General features: G+C 32.8%; 2 protein-coding genes across 2 annotated transcripts; both read left to right on the top strand.

Annotated features, from left to right (window-relative positions):
- Positions 1 to 270: 270 nt before the first annotated feature.
- ABC1 (ABC transporter 1) lies at positions 271 to 6,428 on the top strand. The gene is made up of 8 exons (XM_047308601.2): positions 271 to 985; positions 1,118 to 1,343; positions 2,409 to 2,561; positions 3,594 to 3,752; positions 4,162 to 4,321; positions 5,020 to 5,129; positions 5,416 to 5,532; positions 5,864 to 6,428. The coding sequence occupies exons 1-8, from the start codon at positions 456 to 458 to the stop codon at positions 6,257 to 6,259; spliced, it is 1,851 nt and encodes a 616-aa protein (XP_047164557.1). The 5' UTR covers positions 271 to 455; the 3' UTR covers positions 6,260 to 6,428.
- Positions 6,429 to 8,762: 2,334 nt separating this feature from the next.
- Positions 8,763 to 17,176, top strand: LOC124834023 (pectin acetylesterase 6-like). The gene is made up of 12 exons (XM_047308602.2): positions 8,763 to 9,315; positions 10,076 to 10,158; positions 10,306 to 10,435; positions 10,578 to 10,651; positions 14,547 to 14,633; positions 14,707 to 14,831; positions 14,923 to 14,983; positions 15,273 to 15,326; positions 15,415 to 15,492; positions 15,861 to 15,966; positions 16,141 to 16,286; positions 16,752 to 17,176. The coding sequence occupies exons 1-12, from the start codon at positions 9,117 to 9,119 to the stop codon at positions 16,863 to 16,865; spliced, it is 1,257 nt and encodes a 418-aa protein (XP_047164558.2). The 5' UTR covers positions 8,763 to 9,116; the 3' UTR covers positions 16,866 to 17,176.
- Positions 17,177 to 17,455: the final 279 nt, after the last annotated feature.

Here is a 17,455-nt window from a genome sequence, read left to right as displayed (position 1 = left end):
GGGACCATTAGAGGTATTAAGCCTTTATTCATTGAAAAACACTTTTTTATACTAAATATCCATTTTTTATAGATATTTTGGTTATTAAAAAAAGTTAACTTTTATATATTTTTATACTAAATATTCATGGATTGAATTTACAAAGTTAAAATCTATGTTTATAAATTTCATTTGGTGTGATTATTTGTGTTCAATTTAACCAGCAGCTAAAGAAAATAGTTGTTATATGAAATATGAGAAGACGAGGAAGATAGTTGTAATTGATAAAGAAAAAAAAAATGACAGTAGCCTGTCCTTCCTTCCTAGTTTGATGGAGGAGACAGAGGCCACGTACAGGTGTTTGGTTTAGGCACATGAATTCAAAAGGAGCCACTAAACTTGAATTGCCTCTTTAGCGAATAGACTCACTACTCAATGCAACATGAAATGACGATTCTGAATCTCTTTAGAAAGTAATGGCTTCTTCCTTCAGGGACCTCACCAGACTCTTCAACGGTGTCTCCCTAATTGCCAACGAATTCGCCAAGCGTTCTTTACCCGCCACAACAGATGATTTCCAAACCCTAATCAAGAAAACCCTCCTCTCCGCCACCGATCTCACCGGCCTCACCAAAGGAAACCTTCGCCAATTTCCCAACTCTCCACCCTCCGCAAACCCTACACCGCACCGTGCTGATACTGCGTCTAGTTCCGTTGTTTTTTTCACCGACGGTAATCCTTCTCAATCTGAGTCAACAGCGACGACCACAACAACACCACCAATAACAAACGATGACGTTGTTGCTTATTCTCCTTCCGACGCATATCATCGGCAAGCTTCCGATGCAAATGTTTGTGCTGCGGAGGAAGAGAAGAGTGAGGTTGTGACTTCTTCTGAAACGGTTAATCGAGGTGTGAGTGGGGAAGTGGCACCTTTGCCGCCGTTGAGGAAACGAAGGCCCCGGGAGAGGAAGGTTCCCGCAACTCCATTTTCCAGGGCTCTCGGGTTAGTGTTGGTTGATTTCATTTACAGTTCATCACTTGGATATGATTCATTGCTTTCGTTATTGTGGATTGTGATGAATCGCATTTACTATTTCTAAGTCATTTGTTTGGTGTTATTATCATCCGCTTGTAGGTTTGCTGGGCTAGGAGCAGGTCTTGCGTGGGGGACACTTCAGGAATCTGCAAAGAGGCTTGCCTTTGGTACGCCTATTTCGCAAGGCAACCAATCTGCACTTTCCCCGTTTTTGTCTGAAAAAAATGCCGAACGTTTGGCTCTTGCACTGTGTAGAATGCGTGGAGCGGCGCTCAAAATTGGGCAGATGTTGAGCATACAGGACGAATCTCTTGTTCCTGCTCCGGTAATGTGACATGCCTTTTATGCTTGCAGCTTAATTGGTATCTAAAAGGCTCATCTTATTAGGTCTGATTGTCTCTAGAGTGTTAAGTAGGGGTCTCTTTATGAAGATTACAGTTATCTTTTAATTAAGTGAAGGATGAGGACACGTTGCATGGTTTAAAGACAAGTTTACTTTAGAGGAGCCTCATCTAGTTGGTATGATGTGAACATTTTTATCTTGGATGAGCATCTTGCATATGATGGTGTCTTGATGATGATAAGTTGGATTGTTTTTTTATGTCTTCCTATTTTAGCTGAAGTTGGGTACCAAGGGTGCATTTAATTGAATTGAAATTCATTGTTATTTATAAATTCATTGCTATATTATTTCCAGAGATGAAAATCTAAGCAGTGGACATTTTATTTAGTAGAAACAACTTCCAATCTTTTTCATTGGTTATAGTGCTCCACTGTGAATCATGTTCACAGACAAACCATCAGTCTCTAAATACTGAATGGTTTCACCTATAGATTTTCTTGGCCCCCACTATCTTAGTACCTCTAGTGATAGAGCTACCCCCTTTTGATCTACTCTCTTAGCTTGGACTTTTACTAGTCTTCTCTGCACATTCTCAAACCTCCCAAGGTGGAAAAAAACAGAAATTTGAATGATGAAATTTATTAAAGTAAACTATTTATGGTTATATAAACAAGGATATTGTTTTTTTTTCAATTATTTACGCAAGGAAAGAGTTGCTGCTAAATAAATTCAGGGATCTCTCATGTCCTTAGTGTATTTAGTGGATTGAATTTTTAAATAGGCTTTCAGTGTTTGCCTAAGTCTGATTAATGGATAAAAATCCTCTAACTAGGAAATTTGCCATGATTATGTTTTGGATGGTTAATGGTGCTTGTCATCCCAGACTTGCTAATTAAGTTGTGAAACTGATACTATTTCTGATTTTTTATTGTGGTTATGATTGTCGTATTAGCTGCTAAAAGTATTCTGCATTGAGGAATCAGTAAACTACTTTTGTTTATATTTTTATTTAACTTTAAATGTAAACTCTTAATTCTTTGTCTGCAGATTCTGGCTGCATTAGAAATTGTCCGTCAAGGTGCAGATGTGATGCCAAAGAGCCAGCTTAATGAAGTTTTAGATTCTGAATTAGGTCCTGGCTGGTCATCAAAATTAATTAGTTTTGATTATGAACCTATAGCTGCTGCAAGTATTGGCCAGGTATTTTTGCTGCTTTTTTTTAAGGGTGGGGGGAGGAGTTGGTACATTACATCTGAAAAAGTAAAGAATCAAGCTAACTTCTAATAGAAACTCCATTACATCTGCCCAAAGACGCAATTAAAGCTGATATGATGGAACAGTCTACACGAATTAGTTGTCATCATACATGGCACCCTCCTTAGCTAACCGTTGTTGGCACAAAAATTGGCCACCTTAAAAATATGCTGAATGAATAATAGTCAGTCATAGGAGATTAATTTCTTGAAACTATATTTAAGTGTATATATGGTCCTTAAAATCACCCTTGTGAACGAGATCAAAAGCTGTCCAAAGCCACCAAGGTGTTATGAGAAACATAACTGCTAACCTACATTGGGTTTGAACAAAGTTTGTTAGAAAATCGTGCAGGTCCATCATGAGGAAATCAGGTTGACTAACAAACACACAAACTTTGCAAGCATGATGAGCATAATCACATTCATACAAACGTTAAATTATAGTCTTGTGAAGTGCTCCATTACACGTGGTGGAATGAGAAGATATTGATTCTCTATAAAATCTCATTTAGTGGAAGGGAATTGTGAAAAAATGGTAAAAGAATGGAGATTTCTTGTTGGACAGCCTGTTTCCAAATCCATTGCCAAGACAAAGAACGCGAGGCTAAAATTAGATTGCTTTTCATTGGCCTACTATAGGCTTAGTTAACTGAATATTGACCCAAAAGGTTCACATAACCAGATAAAGGAGTCCTCCACCTTGGTCTGCATAAGACCTCAACGAATTGGAGTCACAAGGAGATTCAGCTGGCCACATTTGCTTCTTAGATATGCCATCTTTTTGACATTTTTTATTTTGTTTTTATTCCTTGCATGCCAAATTTCTGCATCTATAATTATTTTTCAAATAATTAAAAGTTCAAAACTTCCTTGTTTTTCAAATAATTGTCCTAGCAGCAATATCAAGCAGTTTTATATTGAAGCGCTTCTGCGTAGTCTAATAATATTGCCTAATGCGGGTCCTCATGGAATTTAGGTGCACCAAGCTGTCATGAAGGATGGCATGCAAGTTGCAATGAAAATTCAGTACCCTGGTGTTGCAGATAGCATTGATAGTGACATTGACAATGTGAAGCTTCTTTTAAACTACACAAATCTAATTCCTAAAGGACTTTATCTTGACAGAGCTATAAAGGTGCGTATTTATTAATATTAATTCAATTAATTCAGACATCTTTAGTTGTATGTTTAAATCAATATTCTCTTTTCATAGTCTTTAAACCCACACATTTTCTGTCTTGTCTTTAGGGGTTTGGATCCCTTAGCCCCGTCTCTTCCTTTCATTGAGTGCTATGCCTTCTGATTCATCAGTGAAATCCTAAACCATATTCAATCTGTTATAGTTTAATCTGTGTGCATACTTGTTCAACTCTGGAATTAGCACCTCTTTCTTTTTCCCTCTTCACCTTTCAACCATCCATCTAATTTTCCATGATCTGGAGTCTCTTACCTATATCATGTAGAAAAAAATGTCTTCATAATTTGACAAGTATATGTCTATATGCTAAACCTTGCTTTTTAAGTTCTTCCTGTAATTTTTCTAGGTGGCCAAAGAAGAATTATCGCGCGAGTGTGATTATAGGTTGGAGGCAGCGAATCAGAAGAGGTTTCGAGATCTTCTTGCTGGGATCGATGGATTTTATGTTCCAATAGTTGTGGATGCTATTTCAAGTAGAAGAGTATTAACTACCGAGCTTGTTTATGGTAATTATAAGAACTTTAACAAGTTCTTTTTGATGCATTTTTCTATACATCTTTACATGTGATTTTCTGGTACCATAACTTGCGTAGCCTGCTTACACACTTAAAGTGATGTAAAAGAATAAAAACATATGTGGTGTTCGATGCAGTTCATTTGACATCCTGTTTAGATGGCAATGCTCTCAACATATATATGTAGTTATTATTTGTGTGGAGGATATAGTTTTCCAGATTAGATAGCATATTTTCCCTGTAGATGCTCCTATTTTATCTCATAATCTTATTTGGTATCCATTTACTCAATCATTTTTTTTCTTTTTTTGTAATTCATGAAAAGTGAGAAGAAATATCTGTTAACTAAAAGAAACTTCATGTAATTAATTATATAATTATGTTTGGAGAAATTCTGTTTCCTTTAATCTGATAGTTTTATGAACAAAAATTTGCCCATGATGTTTTTAATCATTCTTTGCTACTAGTTGAGAGATGCTACTTGTCCCGTTCATCAAAGAAGGGATGCTTTCCTTATTACTTCAATTTTTTTATTCTATTGGGGGAAAAATATTTATGAATTATTGATTTCATATTTAGTGTGTCAATCTACCTGTTTACAGTATTCAGATGAAATAAATAGAATGATATTCTTGTGAATTAAATATTTTGCCTGTCTTTGAACGTGGGGTGGTTTTCTCTTGCTACAGGAATTACAATTGACAAAGTGGCGTCACTGGACCAGGAAACTCGTAATCATATTGGCAAAAAGTTATTAGAACTCACACTGATGGAGTTATTTGTATTCCGATTTATGCAGGCATGTTATTCTGCCCTGTGTTATTTTGACATACTGACTATAGCATCACCAATCGGAGAATTCCGGTCCATGCATATGAAATTTGAAGTATACCTTATGAATTTGGTTTAGCTATCTTGTTCAGGTGTTGTCTAAGTGAAGTAAACATATATTAATTGTTAAAAGACTTGAGTGAATATGACAGTAGTTAAGATTTAAGTGGAAAAACTTCACTCTATCTGTGCATAGTTCTCACACACACGATTTTTGTGATCTCTTCTTAACTTGGAGGGTATTTTTAATGCAGACCGATCCTAATTGGGGTAATTTCTTATTTGATGAAGCTACAAAGATCATCAATCTAATTGATTTTGGAGCAGCACGGGATTACCCTAAAGTATTCGTTGATGATTATCTAAGAATGGTTGGTTCTCTTTCTTTCTAATTAATCTCTCTATATCAACAACTAAGCTGAGGTTTGAAATCTTCATTGTTTTGTTTCCTATGTCTAATTTTTATTTTACTCTGTCGGACTTGCCTTTATCATAATACACATGTTAATGATAAAAAAAATGCTATAAATATACGTAACTTTTCATAACTTGTATCCCAAACTGTCTACATGGCAATATATTGCACTTATACATGACAACTTTTATGGGTCCCACCCATCCTAGTAACTAAAGTGAGGATTTTAAGCCGGGCAGCAAATTCTTCTGGATTTTTATTATTGTTTATTATGCATAATTGATTAGGTTCTAGCATGTGCAAATGGTGATAGCGATGGGGTCATTGAGATGTCCAGGAGACTTGGGTTCCTCAGCGGAATGGAATCAGATGTCATGCTAGATGCCCACGTCCAAGCTGGGTTTATTGTGGGTTTGCCATTTTCAAGATCTGGTGGTTTTGATTTCCGATCAAACAACATTACTCAAAGCATTTCTCATCTTGGGGCAACAATGGTCAAGCACAGGCTTACTCCTCCACCTGATGAAGCCTATAGTCTTCACAGAAAGCTTTCCGGTGCTTTTTTGGCATGCATCAAGATTGGGGCCGTTGTCCCGTGTAGGGAACTGCTGCTTGAAGTATACAAAAATTATAAGTTTGGTGATGTAAATGATATCTTATCTAGTGGCTCAGTGTCTGCATAGGTTAGTTATTTCCCCAATTATTTTTTTTTTCAATTATAATAATATGTGGGAAGCTTAATTTTTTTGCTCGAGCACCTTTCGGGAGTAAATTTTCTCCCTCCCCGTTTGTAACATTAGTTGCCTAGAGTTTTTCCAATACAAATTATTTGAAAGGTGATTGATGCTTTAAGATTGTGTTTGGATAAAGAATTTTAAAAGGAAACTTTATTTTTTACATAGAGTTTGGAAGATATTATGATAAAAAGGTTATTTTGAATACTTTTTTTTGAAAGAAATTGTAGTTTTATACATTTAAAATATGATTTTACTATTTAAAATTAGAGACTTTCAAAATTTTATGAAAAACTTTTTATTTTCTTTAGACTCTTCTACAATCGTTTATGCATTTATGTTATATAATGATTTGCGTTATTGATTATATGTTAACGCTAGTTTCACTTGGACGAAGTGAAACCTGTATTAATTTGAAAGTTGCAATTTTGATTGGAATTTAATTTATTAGTTTTGGTTTTGGAAAGTCATATCTATTTTGATGAACTAATTTTTTTTTCTCTTATGCTGTGAATGTTTAAATTTTTTTTATTGAATGTTTTGCAATTAAATATTTAATGTTTGGTGATGAGGTTGAAAACCAATTAATTAAATTGTTAAAAATTACTTTAAAATAGAAAAAATATATCAAATTTTTTAAAAAAGTAAAAAAGTTAGAAAATCACGACTTCTACATAAATAAAAAAATAAAAAAATAAAAAAATAATGTAAGCATATTTTTATTTTAAATTGATTATAATGACTTAATTAATTAAATTTTTTAATTTTTATGCTTTTTTTTAGTTTTTAAATAATTTTTTTATTGCTTTTATAGAAGCTCTTATATGAATATAACTTCAATTTTATTAATATTTTTTGTTTGAAAATAATTTTGACAATTTTATTAGCTTATTAAAATTAAAACATTAAAACTTTTTCATATTTTTTTACAATTTTCATATATATATGTATATATATATATATATATATATATATATATATAATAAAATTTATATTTATAATTTTAATAATCAAATTATTGGAAAATACTTAAAATAAATAATATTTTTGTACAAAAAAAGTATAACAAATTTATAAAGTAAAAAAATTACAATTTTCTTACTTCATTTGTCATATTATTTAAAAAAGTATATCTCAAAATACAAAGTTTAACTATTTAAAAATTTAAAAAACATAAAAAATGTGAAAATATCAATTAATCAAATTATTGAAAAAAAAATTAAAATTAAAAAGTGTGTTTATATAGAAATTAAAAAAAACAAAAAAGTTAAAAATATTAAAATAAAAAGGAAATGATTGAATGGAAGAGTTGAAAATCTTAATAAAAGAGAAATCATGCTCTTAAAAATAAAAGAAAAGATGCCGTAAAATTTGAGAGAAAAAAAAACAAAGTAAAAGATGCATTAAAATTGAGAAAAGAAAATAAATCTTATATGTTAAGTACGACTTTTATACAAATAAAAAAGTTAAAAAAATCTAAAGAGGTATGATGTCTGCACAAAAAAATTATATGAAAGTCGTTACTCACTTGCACAATTTCAGTGTATATGTTTTTTTAAAAAAATAAACCAAAATTCTTACAGGAATACACGAGTTAATTTCAATTTATTTTTGAAAACCTTTTTGAAAAACGTGTTAAAGTTGTATACTGGTTTCACAACTTTAATTAAGTGTAATTAATATTAGTCCAGTTAACTGACATGATTTCAACTTTTATAGAAGTTGTCGTGTGATTTCACCGCTTTGCTCTTAGAAGTCAAAAGTTGTCCCATGAATGACTTGTCAAATATACATGATTTATAAATCCAGATCCATAATTCTAAAAGCTTATTCGCCCAGATTGATAAAAAAGAAGTTCATTTTGATGATTTTGAATTTGGGTGTTTCCTATAAAAAGTTCAAACCAACCTGCTGAAGTAGGGTTTATCAAATATTTTAAATATATGTGGTTTCTAATAATAAATATATGTAGTTTCTAATGTATTTTAAATATTATTAGACATAGAGTTTGGTTTATAACTATTAAAACCATTAGACCCTATTTGTTTATAGAGGTGTGGTAGCCTTTTGCCAAGAATCAATTCCCGTTGTACGTGGTGGGCACAGCAAAACTTTGGGCATTACATTGCTTTTACCCCCGGAAAAAGTAAAGCTAATTATTCAGCACTTTACTTTCTCTCTAGTCATTCATTGATACGGATCTGTCCATTTAAAATGATGTATATATTATCAAGAAATTTTATTTAAAGCATTAAAAACGGATATTCATTGCTCAAAGCATAATGAAATATCTATTTGTTTATTGTTTAATACAATGAACGATATTTGGTAAAATAAAACAAAGAAAGCCTAAAGGGGAAGCGTAATTTCTGGATTTTATGATAGCAAGCAGGAAAATCTTGATACCCTTTAATAACAATTGATACAATTGAACGTGATTGGCTCCGTCAGTGTCTTCAACTGGTCATGACAATCATTGTGTTGTTTTATAATCTTTGTTTCCTATAGCCCACAAATTAACACAAAAGAAGGGGCAGAAAGAAAATGAGATGTAGCTTAATTTTGAAGACATGAAGAATTATTAAACTTTATTATCGTGAATGGTGATTGTGTGAAGAAAAAGAACATATTTTGTGTTGGGTTTCTTAGGAGAAGTAAGGTAGCTTTTGTTTGGTCCACATGCGAAGAGAAACGGCCAAGGGTTGTTATTTAAAGGAAATAAATAGTGAAAGACAAGGAAAGAGATAGATTGAATGGGTGAATAACTGAGGAGAGTTGAAAGCACAGTGTGGTCAGCTTCATCAAGATGATGACAATGAAGCTGCTTTTGGTAGCCGTTGAACTTGCATGCTTTGTTTCTGGGATCTTCTCCTTCGGATCTCAGACACTGTCTCAGCTTTCTTTCTTAGAAAACGGTGTCGTCTCCACTCGCCCTTCCTCAACTCAACCTCAACCTCTTATGGTCGACCTCACTCTCATTCAAGAAGCTCATTCTAAAGGAGCTGGTCTCTCCCTCTCTCTCTCTCTCTCTCTCTCTCAGTTAATTTTCTTTAAGTGGTTTCTTTGTGTGACGTCTTTCTTGCTGAAAACTGCATTTTGAGCCTCTCTGATGTTGGTACTTCACATTGCAATTTTTTTGTATCGTGTCGCATCATCTTTGATTTGCTGGTTATTGTGGGTTTAAACATGAGTTTTAGTCCATTGATTTCTTTATGAGTCTTGCATATAATTAATATACTTTTGAGTTATTACACGAAACTTACATTTTCTAGCTAACCCTCATTTCTTGTTTCTGATTTAAATTATGCACGAGATGTTGAGCAAATGTTTTCTCTATTTACCAGACTTGCATTTCTTTGCTTTTCTCCTTTCAATTCTTTTATTCTTGGACATTGGTCACTTATAATCGGGATTCTTAGTTATGAGATACCATGGTGGCGTTTTAGATGAAGAGTGACCTTTCACCTCCATATCTTAAATTCTTTGCTTATAGCTCCACGCAAACATCCTATTTGTCTCTGCAATGCATTTCTGGTTTTTCTATTACTGTCTGATTATGCCCCGTATTTGTATGGAACTGTGGATATGCTTTTTAAATGACCTGATACTCGAAGGATAGACTTCATTATGCGTATGATGCTTGTTTGAGTTGGTTGAGTTTTCGTAATTGATGGCAAAATTGAAAAGTTTAAATAGTCTCATGCATAATTTTCTTACTTGATTTGAAATCGTGCAAATACGTTTTTTTTTTTCCTATAATGCCAGTCTGTTTGGATGGAACATTGCCTGGTTACCATTTGGATCGTGGATTTGGATCTGGTGCAGATAGTTGGCTTGTTCATTTGGAGGTAAAGAATGTTCGAGGTTTGATATAGTTTCTAAAATTTCCCCCATCGTAGCCACTCATTGGCCTATATTAAGAAGGCACACTGTATAGAAAAATTAATATCTGAAGTCCTTATTCAACCATACTGATACTTTTCTAATACCTACAGGGGGGAGGATGGTGTGATACCATCAGAAATTGTGTCTATAGAAAAAATACTCGTCGTGGTTCCTCAAAGTTCATGGAAAATCAAATACCATTCACGGGAATATTGAGCAACAAACCTGAAGAAAACCCTGGTTTCTCCCTTTACCTTAAGCATGCATGCATTTTTTTTTTACCTTTTTAGTTCATTTAAACTCTTCCCTCCTGGAGGCTGCAACTTATACATACTCAAGCCTGTGTTCTTTCATTTTTCTGCATGTAATCTTCCATGGACAGATTTCTTTAATTGGAACAGAGTTAAGTTACGGTACTGTGATGGGGCGTCTTTCAGTGGAGATGCCGAAGATGAGGTTAGTGTCAGAAACATGGACTTTTATGAATAACTGTATTGTAACTGAATGAATTATGATCCCTTTGGCTTTGCTTATATCCTAAAAAAATCATTGCTTTTGTAAATCTTCCAAACCATGCTTTTGGACATTGTTTAAGACCATATAAGGTCTTCTTTAGGAGACTTGCCTTATTTCTTCCTAAGTGAGTTTTAAATCCCGGAGGAATATCCATGTACACTTGTTTTTCTAAAGTTCCATGAAGAAAGACATTTTTCATATCCAACGGGTGTAATTCTCATACAAAATGAGCTACCACAGCGTGAACAACTTGAACTATATTCTTCTTTCTTGCAAGAGAAAAAGACTTCTCATAAACAACTCCATAAGTTTGAGTATACTGCTTTGCAACCAATCTAGTGTTATGCTTGTTTACTTACCTGTCTACATTATGTTTCACTATAAATATTCATCTACACCCTAATGCCTTTTTATTTTTTGGTTTGACAACAATCTCCCATGTTGAGTTTCTTTCTAATGTATCCATCTTATCCCTCATCGTTTGAGTCCAATGTTTACTTCTCATGGCTTCTTGGACTGACGTAGGAATTTCTATGGCAATCAATGACAACAATAAAGCTTAGAAATGGTCAACGTAGACGTATTGAGAAATATGATATTTAACCAATATTTTTCCCTTTCCCAGCATAATGGGTAAATTCTCAATGACTCTTACCTCCTCATTGTTGCCATCAAGGCCTCTCGCCTCCAAGTTAGATAACTCTTCTTGCTCCGGAGTCGAAGTGAGTTTTTTTCTTTGATGTTTTTTCCCAAAGAATTTGTCTTCTTTTTTATCACCATGGGTTGGTTCTATCTCATTTGTGGTGGCTTCATCACTTGGATATGTTAGAAAATGACACTCACTTAGATATGCTTATGGTGTATATTCATTTTTCATAAGCCTTACAGTTTATATGACTAACAATAGAACTTTTCATCTATAGACCATAATGATCCCAATTATTACAATTTAAACACTATAATGATTATAAAACATAACAATATCCTACAGATATCGGTATGGTAATGATAGAAAAGAGAGTTCCACTGCCTCGAAAAACTATATTTTATCATCTACCAAAGGTATAATGTCACTACTATGGAATACATAATAGACAAAGAATATGAGGTTGATAAAAGAAAAAAAATACAATAAAGAATGTCAAATTAAATGATGTGATCTCATGGAAAAAAAAGGAAGACAAGAATGAGAAGAAAAAAAAGGAGGAAATCAAGCATTAAAAAAGTAGAATCAAATTTAAAATTTGAAATTCATATAAACAAATATTGAGGAAAGGAAACATGTTGAGAATATTTGCTTAATATGTTTTTATTTAAATTAAGTTTTAGGAAACCTTTCATTTTTTTTTTTAAAAATATCTTATTGCATAAAGATATAAGTATATTTATTTATTATTAAATTTATGAAATTAAAATCGAGATATAAACATTTAACATTTTGTTGCAATTTTCTATATATAAAGTAGATGAATAAAATAAAACGACAATCTTCTCTATATAACATATCTCTTATATTTCTAAAACCCAAAAATCCCAACCCTTTTTCTCCCCCTAAACCATGGGGTTGACGAAAAAATATTATAATTTGTGAAAGGTGAGATCATGGTGATATAGATACGATGACTCTTGAGATGATAACATTTGTACCTTTTTCTATAAAGAGGATAATCGACAAATACACCTTTAAGAGCTCTAAGATCTAATTTAGTGCGATTAGGATTATAGTAGTGGAGAAAAAACATAGAACATCCAAATTTTCTATAATGTAGACTTGACACTCTTGGAAGTATAGGAAACAGAAGATAATGTAGACTTGACACTCTGGAAGTATAGGAAACAAAAGATAATTTTAAGGTACGAATGGATAAACTATTGATGAGATATATATATAGTAGTTCATACAACTTTCCTCAATAGGTTTTGAATAGGTAACCTATTGATGAGATATAGAGTAGTTAACACAACTTTCCTCAATAGGTTTTGAGAACAAACATCTAGAAAAAGAGGGCTCTAGCTACCTCTAAATGATGACACTTCTTCCTGCAACTCCGTTTTGTTATGGAGTGTTAATGCATGTTAGCTCATGAACAATACCATTATTAGATGAAAATTTTGGAGAGTTCTTGATCCACATATTCAATACCGTTATCAAACCTAGTTTCTTTTATGTTTTTTCCAAATTGATTTTCCACAAGATGGAAAAAATTAACAAAAGTTTGAAAGACCTCAAGATTTACACCAAATACAGATAAAAATTCAACTCCTATAACTTTGATTTGTAACAAAAAAGAAAATTGTTTGGCAAAAGGACCAAATTAGAGTCAAATTGGACGTCATCACCCTTGGTGCTCAAGAGGTCCCGACGACCTTGTCTATTGGAGCGGTGATGACTATTAACAAGCCAGCACAAACATGACTCCCAATACCAGAGTTTGTTAGCAAAATGACACTCACTTAGAATAATCTAAATTTGCTTTTATGTATATTTCATATCACCTAAACATTACCATATAAAAGACAAACATTTAGCCTTTCATCTTCAAGCCATAATGTCTCCAATTATTACAAAACACAGTACTATAATGACCATAAATATAAAAACATAACATACTAACTTCTTGACTTTTGTTCTCCTAATACATTAAACATTACCACTCAATAACTCTCTAATAACTCCTAAATTTAAATTTATTATAATAGGGGTTTTGATACCAACTTGAACTATGTAAGAAAATAAAGAATTATTTTATTGATAACAATCATACCAATTATATTCTCATCATTCCTATTTGTTATAATAAAAACTTGTAAAAAGGAAATGAATTGTAAGATTCTAAAGATATTGAGAATACTTTTTATTCTAATAATCTGCTATTTCCAGCATACATACCACAGTTTTTTAATTTTATCTATATATAACATAATCGCTATTAAATACCTTTCATACTTCCATGGAAAGTGTAGTTGTTCCTTATGCATCCAATCAATGCAGCTATATAACAAAATCACTAAATTTCTGATAGAAAAGCTAGTACCACAAACCTATGCCTCATTCAAGAAAAGAATGTAACTGTTTTCTTTATGTTGAGTCCCTGACTTGGCATATTGTATAACATTTATGTTTTTTTAGTGTAGGAGTAGCATTTTACCATCTCTAATGTTAGAAATTCAAGTGTTAGTTGGGAGTCCTAAAATGGGTGAAGATGAACGAGATAAACAATATATAATGAGAAAGACCCGTAAACTCATTGTCTTATAATTTTTTTTTAGAAGTAGTCTCGTTCTCTCTGGTATGGTTGAGTCATGACTCAGACATTAAATCTCCTTGGTATGTCCCCTCGACGAATCCAACAATTGGCGCTATTTTTTGGGAAGTATTAGACGAGTAAGGTACTTTTGGTAAAATATTTGTTTGTGGAAAGTATTAGACAAGTAAAATACTTGAATTTGGAGGGGGAATTGATAGAAATTCAAGTGAAATTGAGAGACCCATATTGGATGAAGATGAGTGAGATGAATAGTATATAAGGAGAAAGACATACATATTCATCGTCTTATATGGGTTGGCTCATGGCTTATCAAATCTCTCTCATATTTCCTATTAAAGAACCCAACATCTAAGAATGTGATAAATATAGTAGTGGTTCATAAACTTTCAAAATTCCAGTATGTTGGCCTATAATATATCAAACCTATTTTGTATTTTGTGAATATTTGCTATATCTTTTCTAGTGAACAAGTTTCTCTTACATACCCTTTAGTGCTGACAAACTAGATCTTATGAAAAGATACTTTATTTGGAATTGTATTTGCATTGATATCGTCCTTCTTTCAGTCTGCACAGCTTCAATTTCGAGGACAAAGAATATGGCTAGCTGCAATGGAGGAATTAATGTCGAAAGGAATGCAGAAAGCCAACCAGGTTTCCCATTGCTCTTTATATTGTTTTTCAGTCTTTTCATATGCATCAATGACAAACAAAAAATGAATATCAGGCACTTCTCTCTGGATGCTCTGCGGGTGGTCTGGCATCCATAATACATTGTGATGAGTTCAGGAGCTTATTTCCAGAATCTTCCAAAGTGAAATGTTTGAGTGATGCAGGTTTCTTTCTTGATGCGTAAGTTTTATATTTTCCATTATACATTCTCTAAACTGTTCCCTGCCTAGAAACTAATTGGGTATAATTAATGATCTATTCAATCATGTAGAATTGATGTATCTGGGGGACGCACACTGAGGAATCTGTTTGGAGGTGTTGTTCAGTTGCAGGTAGCATTTAATTTAGCTATGTAGTAAAATATTTTTTAATCAAAATTAATAATCAATGTTGAGATTAGTAGGATTTATGCCATTAACTTAGGCATATATGATTTAATCATGAATGATGGGATTAGCAAGGACCAAACAATTGTCAGCTTTAGTCATACAGGGTAATACATAAAGATTTGGTCCCTAAAACAACTTTAGCTGTATATTCTTTAATTTGTTTTATTTTTTTGACGTAAGGTTAATAAAACCTGTACAAATATGTCATGTGGGTGATGTTTTGAAATTGTAGGATGTACAAAAAAACCTTCCAAAAAGTTGTCTCAACCAACTAGACCCGACTTCGGTAATTCTTATTCTGAATGCCATGCTATTCATAACATGAAATTACTTTAGACATTCATATTTTAATCGTCCGGTGTCTCTTCCCACAGTGCTTCTTTCCTCAGAATTTGATCGATCATATTGAAACCCCATTGTTTCTACTCAACACAGCTTATGATGTGTGGCAGGTAACATGACTCTGTACATTGTTTATCCCGTATTACGTTAATGATGTGCCTGATTATATACTAATTACAAAGAGCACAAAACTTCACTTGTCCTCCAAGTTCAATGACATGTACACCATAAGTTCTAGCCTGACTAATTTATTGTCTGAGCTTTCCCTTTGCCTCAAATGGTCCCCTGGTACTTTTTCTTTCTTCTTTTGTACAATTGGATGTACAATTTTTTATCACAAGCCTATTAAAAACCTGGAAACAGAAACCAGGAGTAACAATTACTATGATCTTTGATGTTCACACTTTAGTTATTTGTTATAGGCGCTTTAACTTCATTACCACTATTTTCTATATGATGCGAACATTGTTTTCATCAGGTCCAAGCCAGTTTAGCACCACCTTCTGCTGACCGCCTTGGCTCTTGGAATGAATGCAAATCCAACCATGCAAATTGTAGCTCATCACAAATTCAGTTCCTCCAAGGTTATTTCAATTTCCTATTGTGAATTATGCATGGAAATTTATGTTCATATTTGAAAATTTCTATTCTTCGTCTAATAAATGGTATATCTACTAACATGAATAATTCGTAGCAACTAAGGTACATCTCAATTATCCGATTCCCTTGTAACATATCATATCTCTTCTTTGAAGCAGACTTCAGAAATCAAATGCTGAGTGACATTACAGACTTCTCTAGGTCATCTCAAACTGGACTATTCATAAATTCTTGTTTTGCTCATTGTCAGTCTGAGAGACAGGAGACATGGTTTGCTGACGACTCTCCCCTTATTGAGGACAAGGTTTATTCTCAACTTAGATTTCCATTGTTTCTAAGATAGATAAAATTTCCCGGTAGTGTGAGATCCACCACATATTCATGGTCCGAACTAATATTAATGACATGTACTCGATTTTTCAATTTTTGAGAAATAATCAATAATACTTAACTAGGCGTAGGAGATTAACTAGGATAGGACCATGATGGTCCTAGACCAACCTAATGAAGATTAAGACAACATAGTAGGATTTAGGAAATTATATCTATAAGAGGTTCATGGGGGGTAATGTTCAATTATATCTATAGGGACTTCAGTCCCAGGTCTTTCCAAAAACTACTATTTTCACTGAAAATACAAATTCGATTAGTTCAACAACAAACACTTTAATTTCCTTGGATGAAATATTAATATTCACTTCTCAAGCTTTGCCTTTCCCGCTTTTTGTTTATTGGCCTCAGAAAATAATAATAATTTTTTATAATGCAGCCAATTGCAGTAGCTGTTGGAGACTGGTATTTTGACCGAGAAGTTGTCAAAGCTATTGACTGTGCTTACCCGTGTGACAACAGCTGCCATAATCTGGTGTTTAACTTTAAGTGAGCAAAATTTGTTGTCGACTCTGACTTCTTAATTCTTGAAATTGCAATGAGTTTTCAACAATCAACATTCATAAATTATTGTGGAAAGTCATTCTTAGCTGAGGATGCAATTGATTAACTTCGTCATTTTCACTGATAAGTTATGTCAACAAAGACTCATTAGATCTCATTTTTCTACTTTTGGTATATAAAATGTTAAATTGGTATAATTCAAAAAAGGAGTATAGAATTTCCATGCCACTTGAGAAGGAACCCTGTAACATTTCTGAATTCTGAGTTGTTGCCATATATGATGATTGTGTTGTTCTTTTACATGACTCGTTAGTCATCAATTTGTGAGTTGTTATCATAATGGGAAAATGAATATATCATAGTCATTGCGACCTATTTGTGAGCAATTTTGCATTAATAAAAGGATGATAACTTATGGTTTGCGCACAAACAAGTCTAAATTAACATTCTAATCAGAAAGAACAATTAAGATTAAAAATAAGTAAATAGCAAATTTTCTGTATTTTTTGTTTGGATCTAATTGTTGAATTACTTTCGATGATTGTAATGTTAATTATTTTAAACTACGTGTACTTTGTT

This window comes from Vigna umbellata, chromosome 8, assembly GCF_029865625.1.
Source record: "Vigna umbellata cultivar VRB3 chromosome 8, Vumbellata_1.0, whole genome shotgun sequence".
Lineage (NCBI taxonomy): Eukaryota > Viridiplantae > Streptophyta > Magnoliopsida > Fabales > Fabaceae > Vigna > Vigna umbellata.
This window is presented reverse-complemented; position numbering and strand designations above follow the sequence as displayed.

Coding starts and splice junctions, on each gene's coding strand:
- LOC124834023 (XM_047308602.2), top strand. CDS start 9,117: ATGATGACAATGAAGCTGCTTTTGGTAGCCGTTGAACTTGCATGCTTT. Junction 14,832..14,922: donor GCAGGTTTCTTTCTTGATGC/GTAAGTTTTATA, acceptor TCAATCATGTAG/AATTGATGTATCTGGGGGAC. Junction 14,984..15,272: donor GAGGTGTTGTTCAGTTGCAG/GTAGCATTTAAT, acceptor TTGAAATTGTAG/GATGTACAAAAAAACCTTCC.
- ABC1 (XM_047308601.2), top strand. CDS start 456: ATGGCTTCTTCCTTCAGGGACCTCACCAGACTCTTCAACGGTGTCTCC. Junction 986..1,117: donor CCATTTTCCAGGGCTCTCGG/GTTAGTGTTGGT, acceptor ATCCGCTTGTAG/GTTTGCTGGGCTAGGAGCAG. Junction 2,562..3,593: donor CTGCTGCAAGTATTGGCCAG/GTATTTTTGCTG, acceptor CATGGAATTTAG/GTGCACCAAGCTGTCATGAA.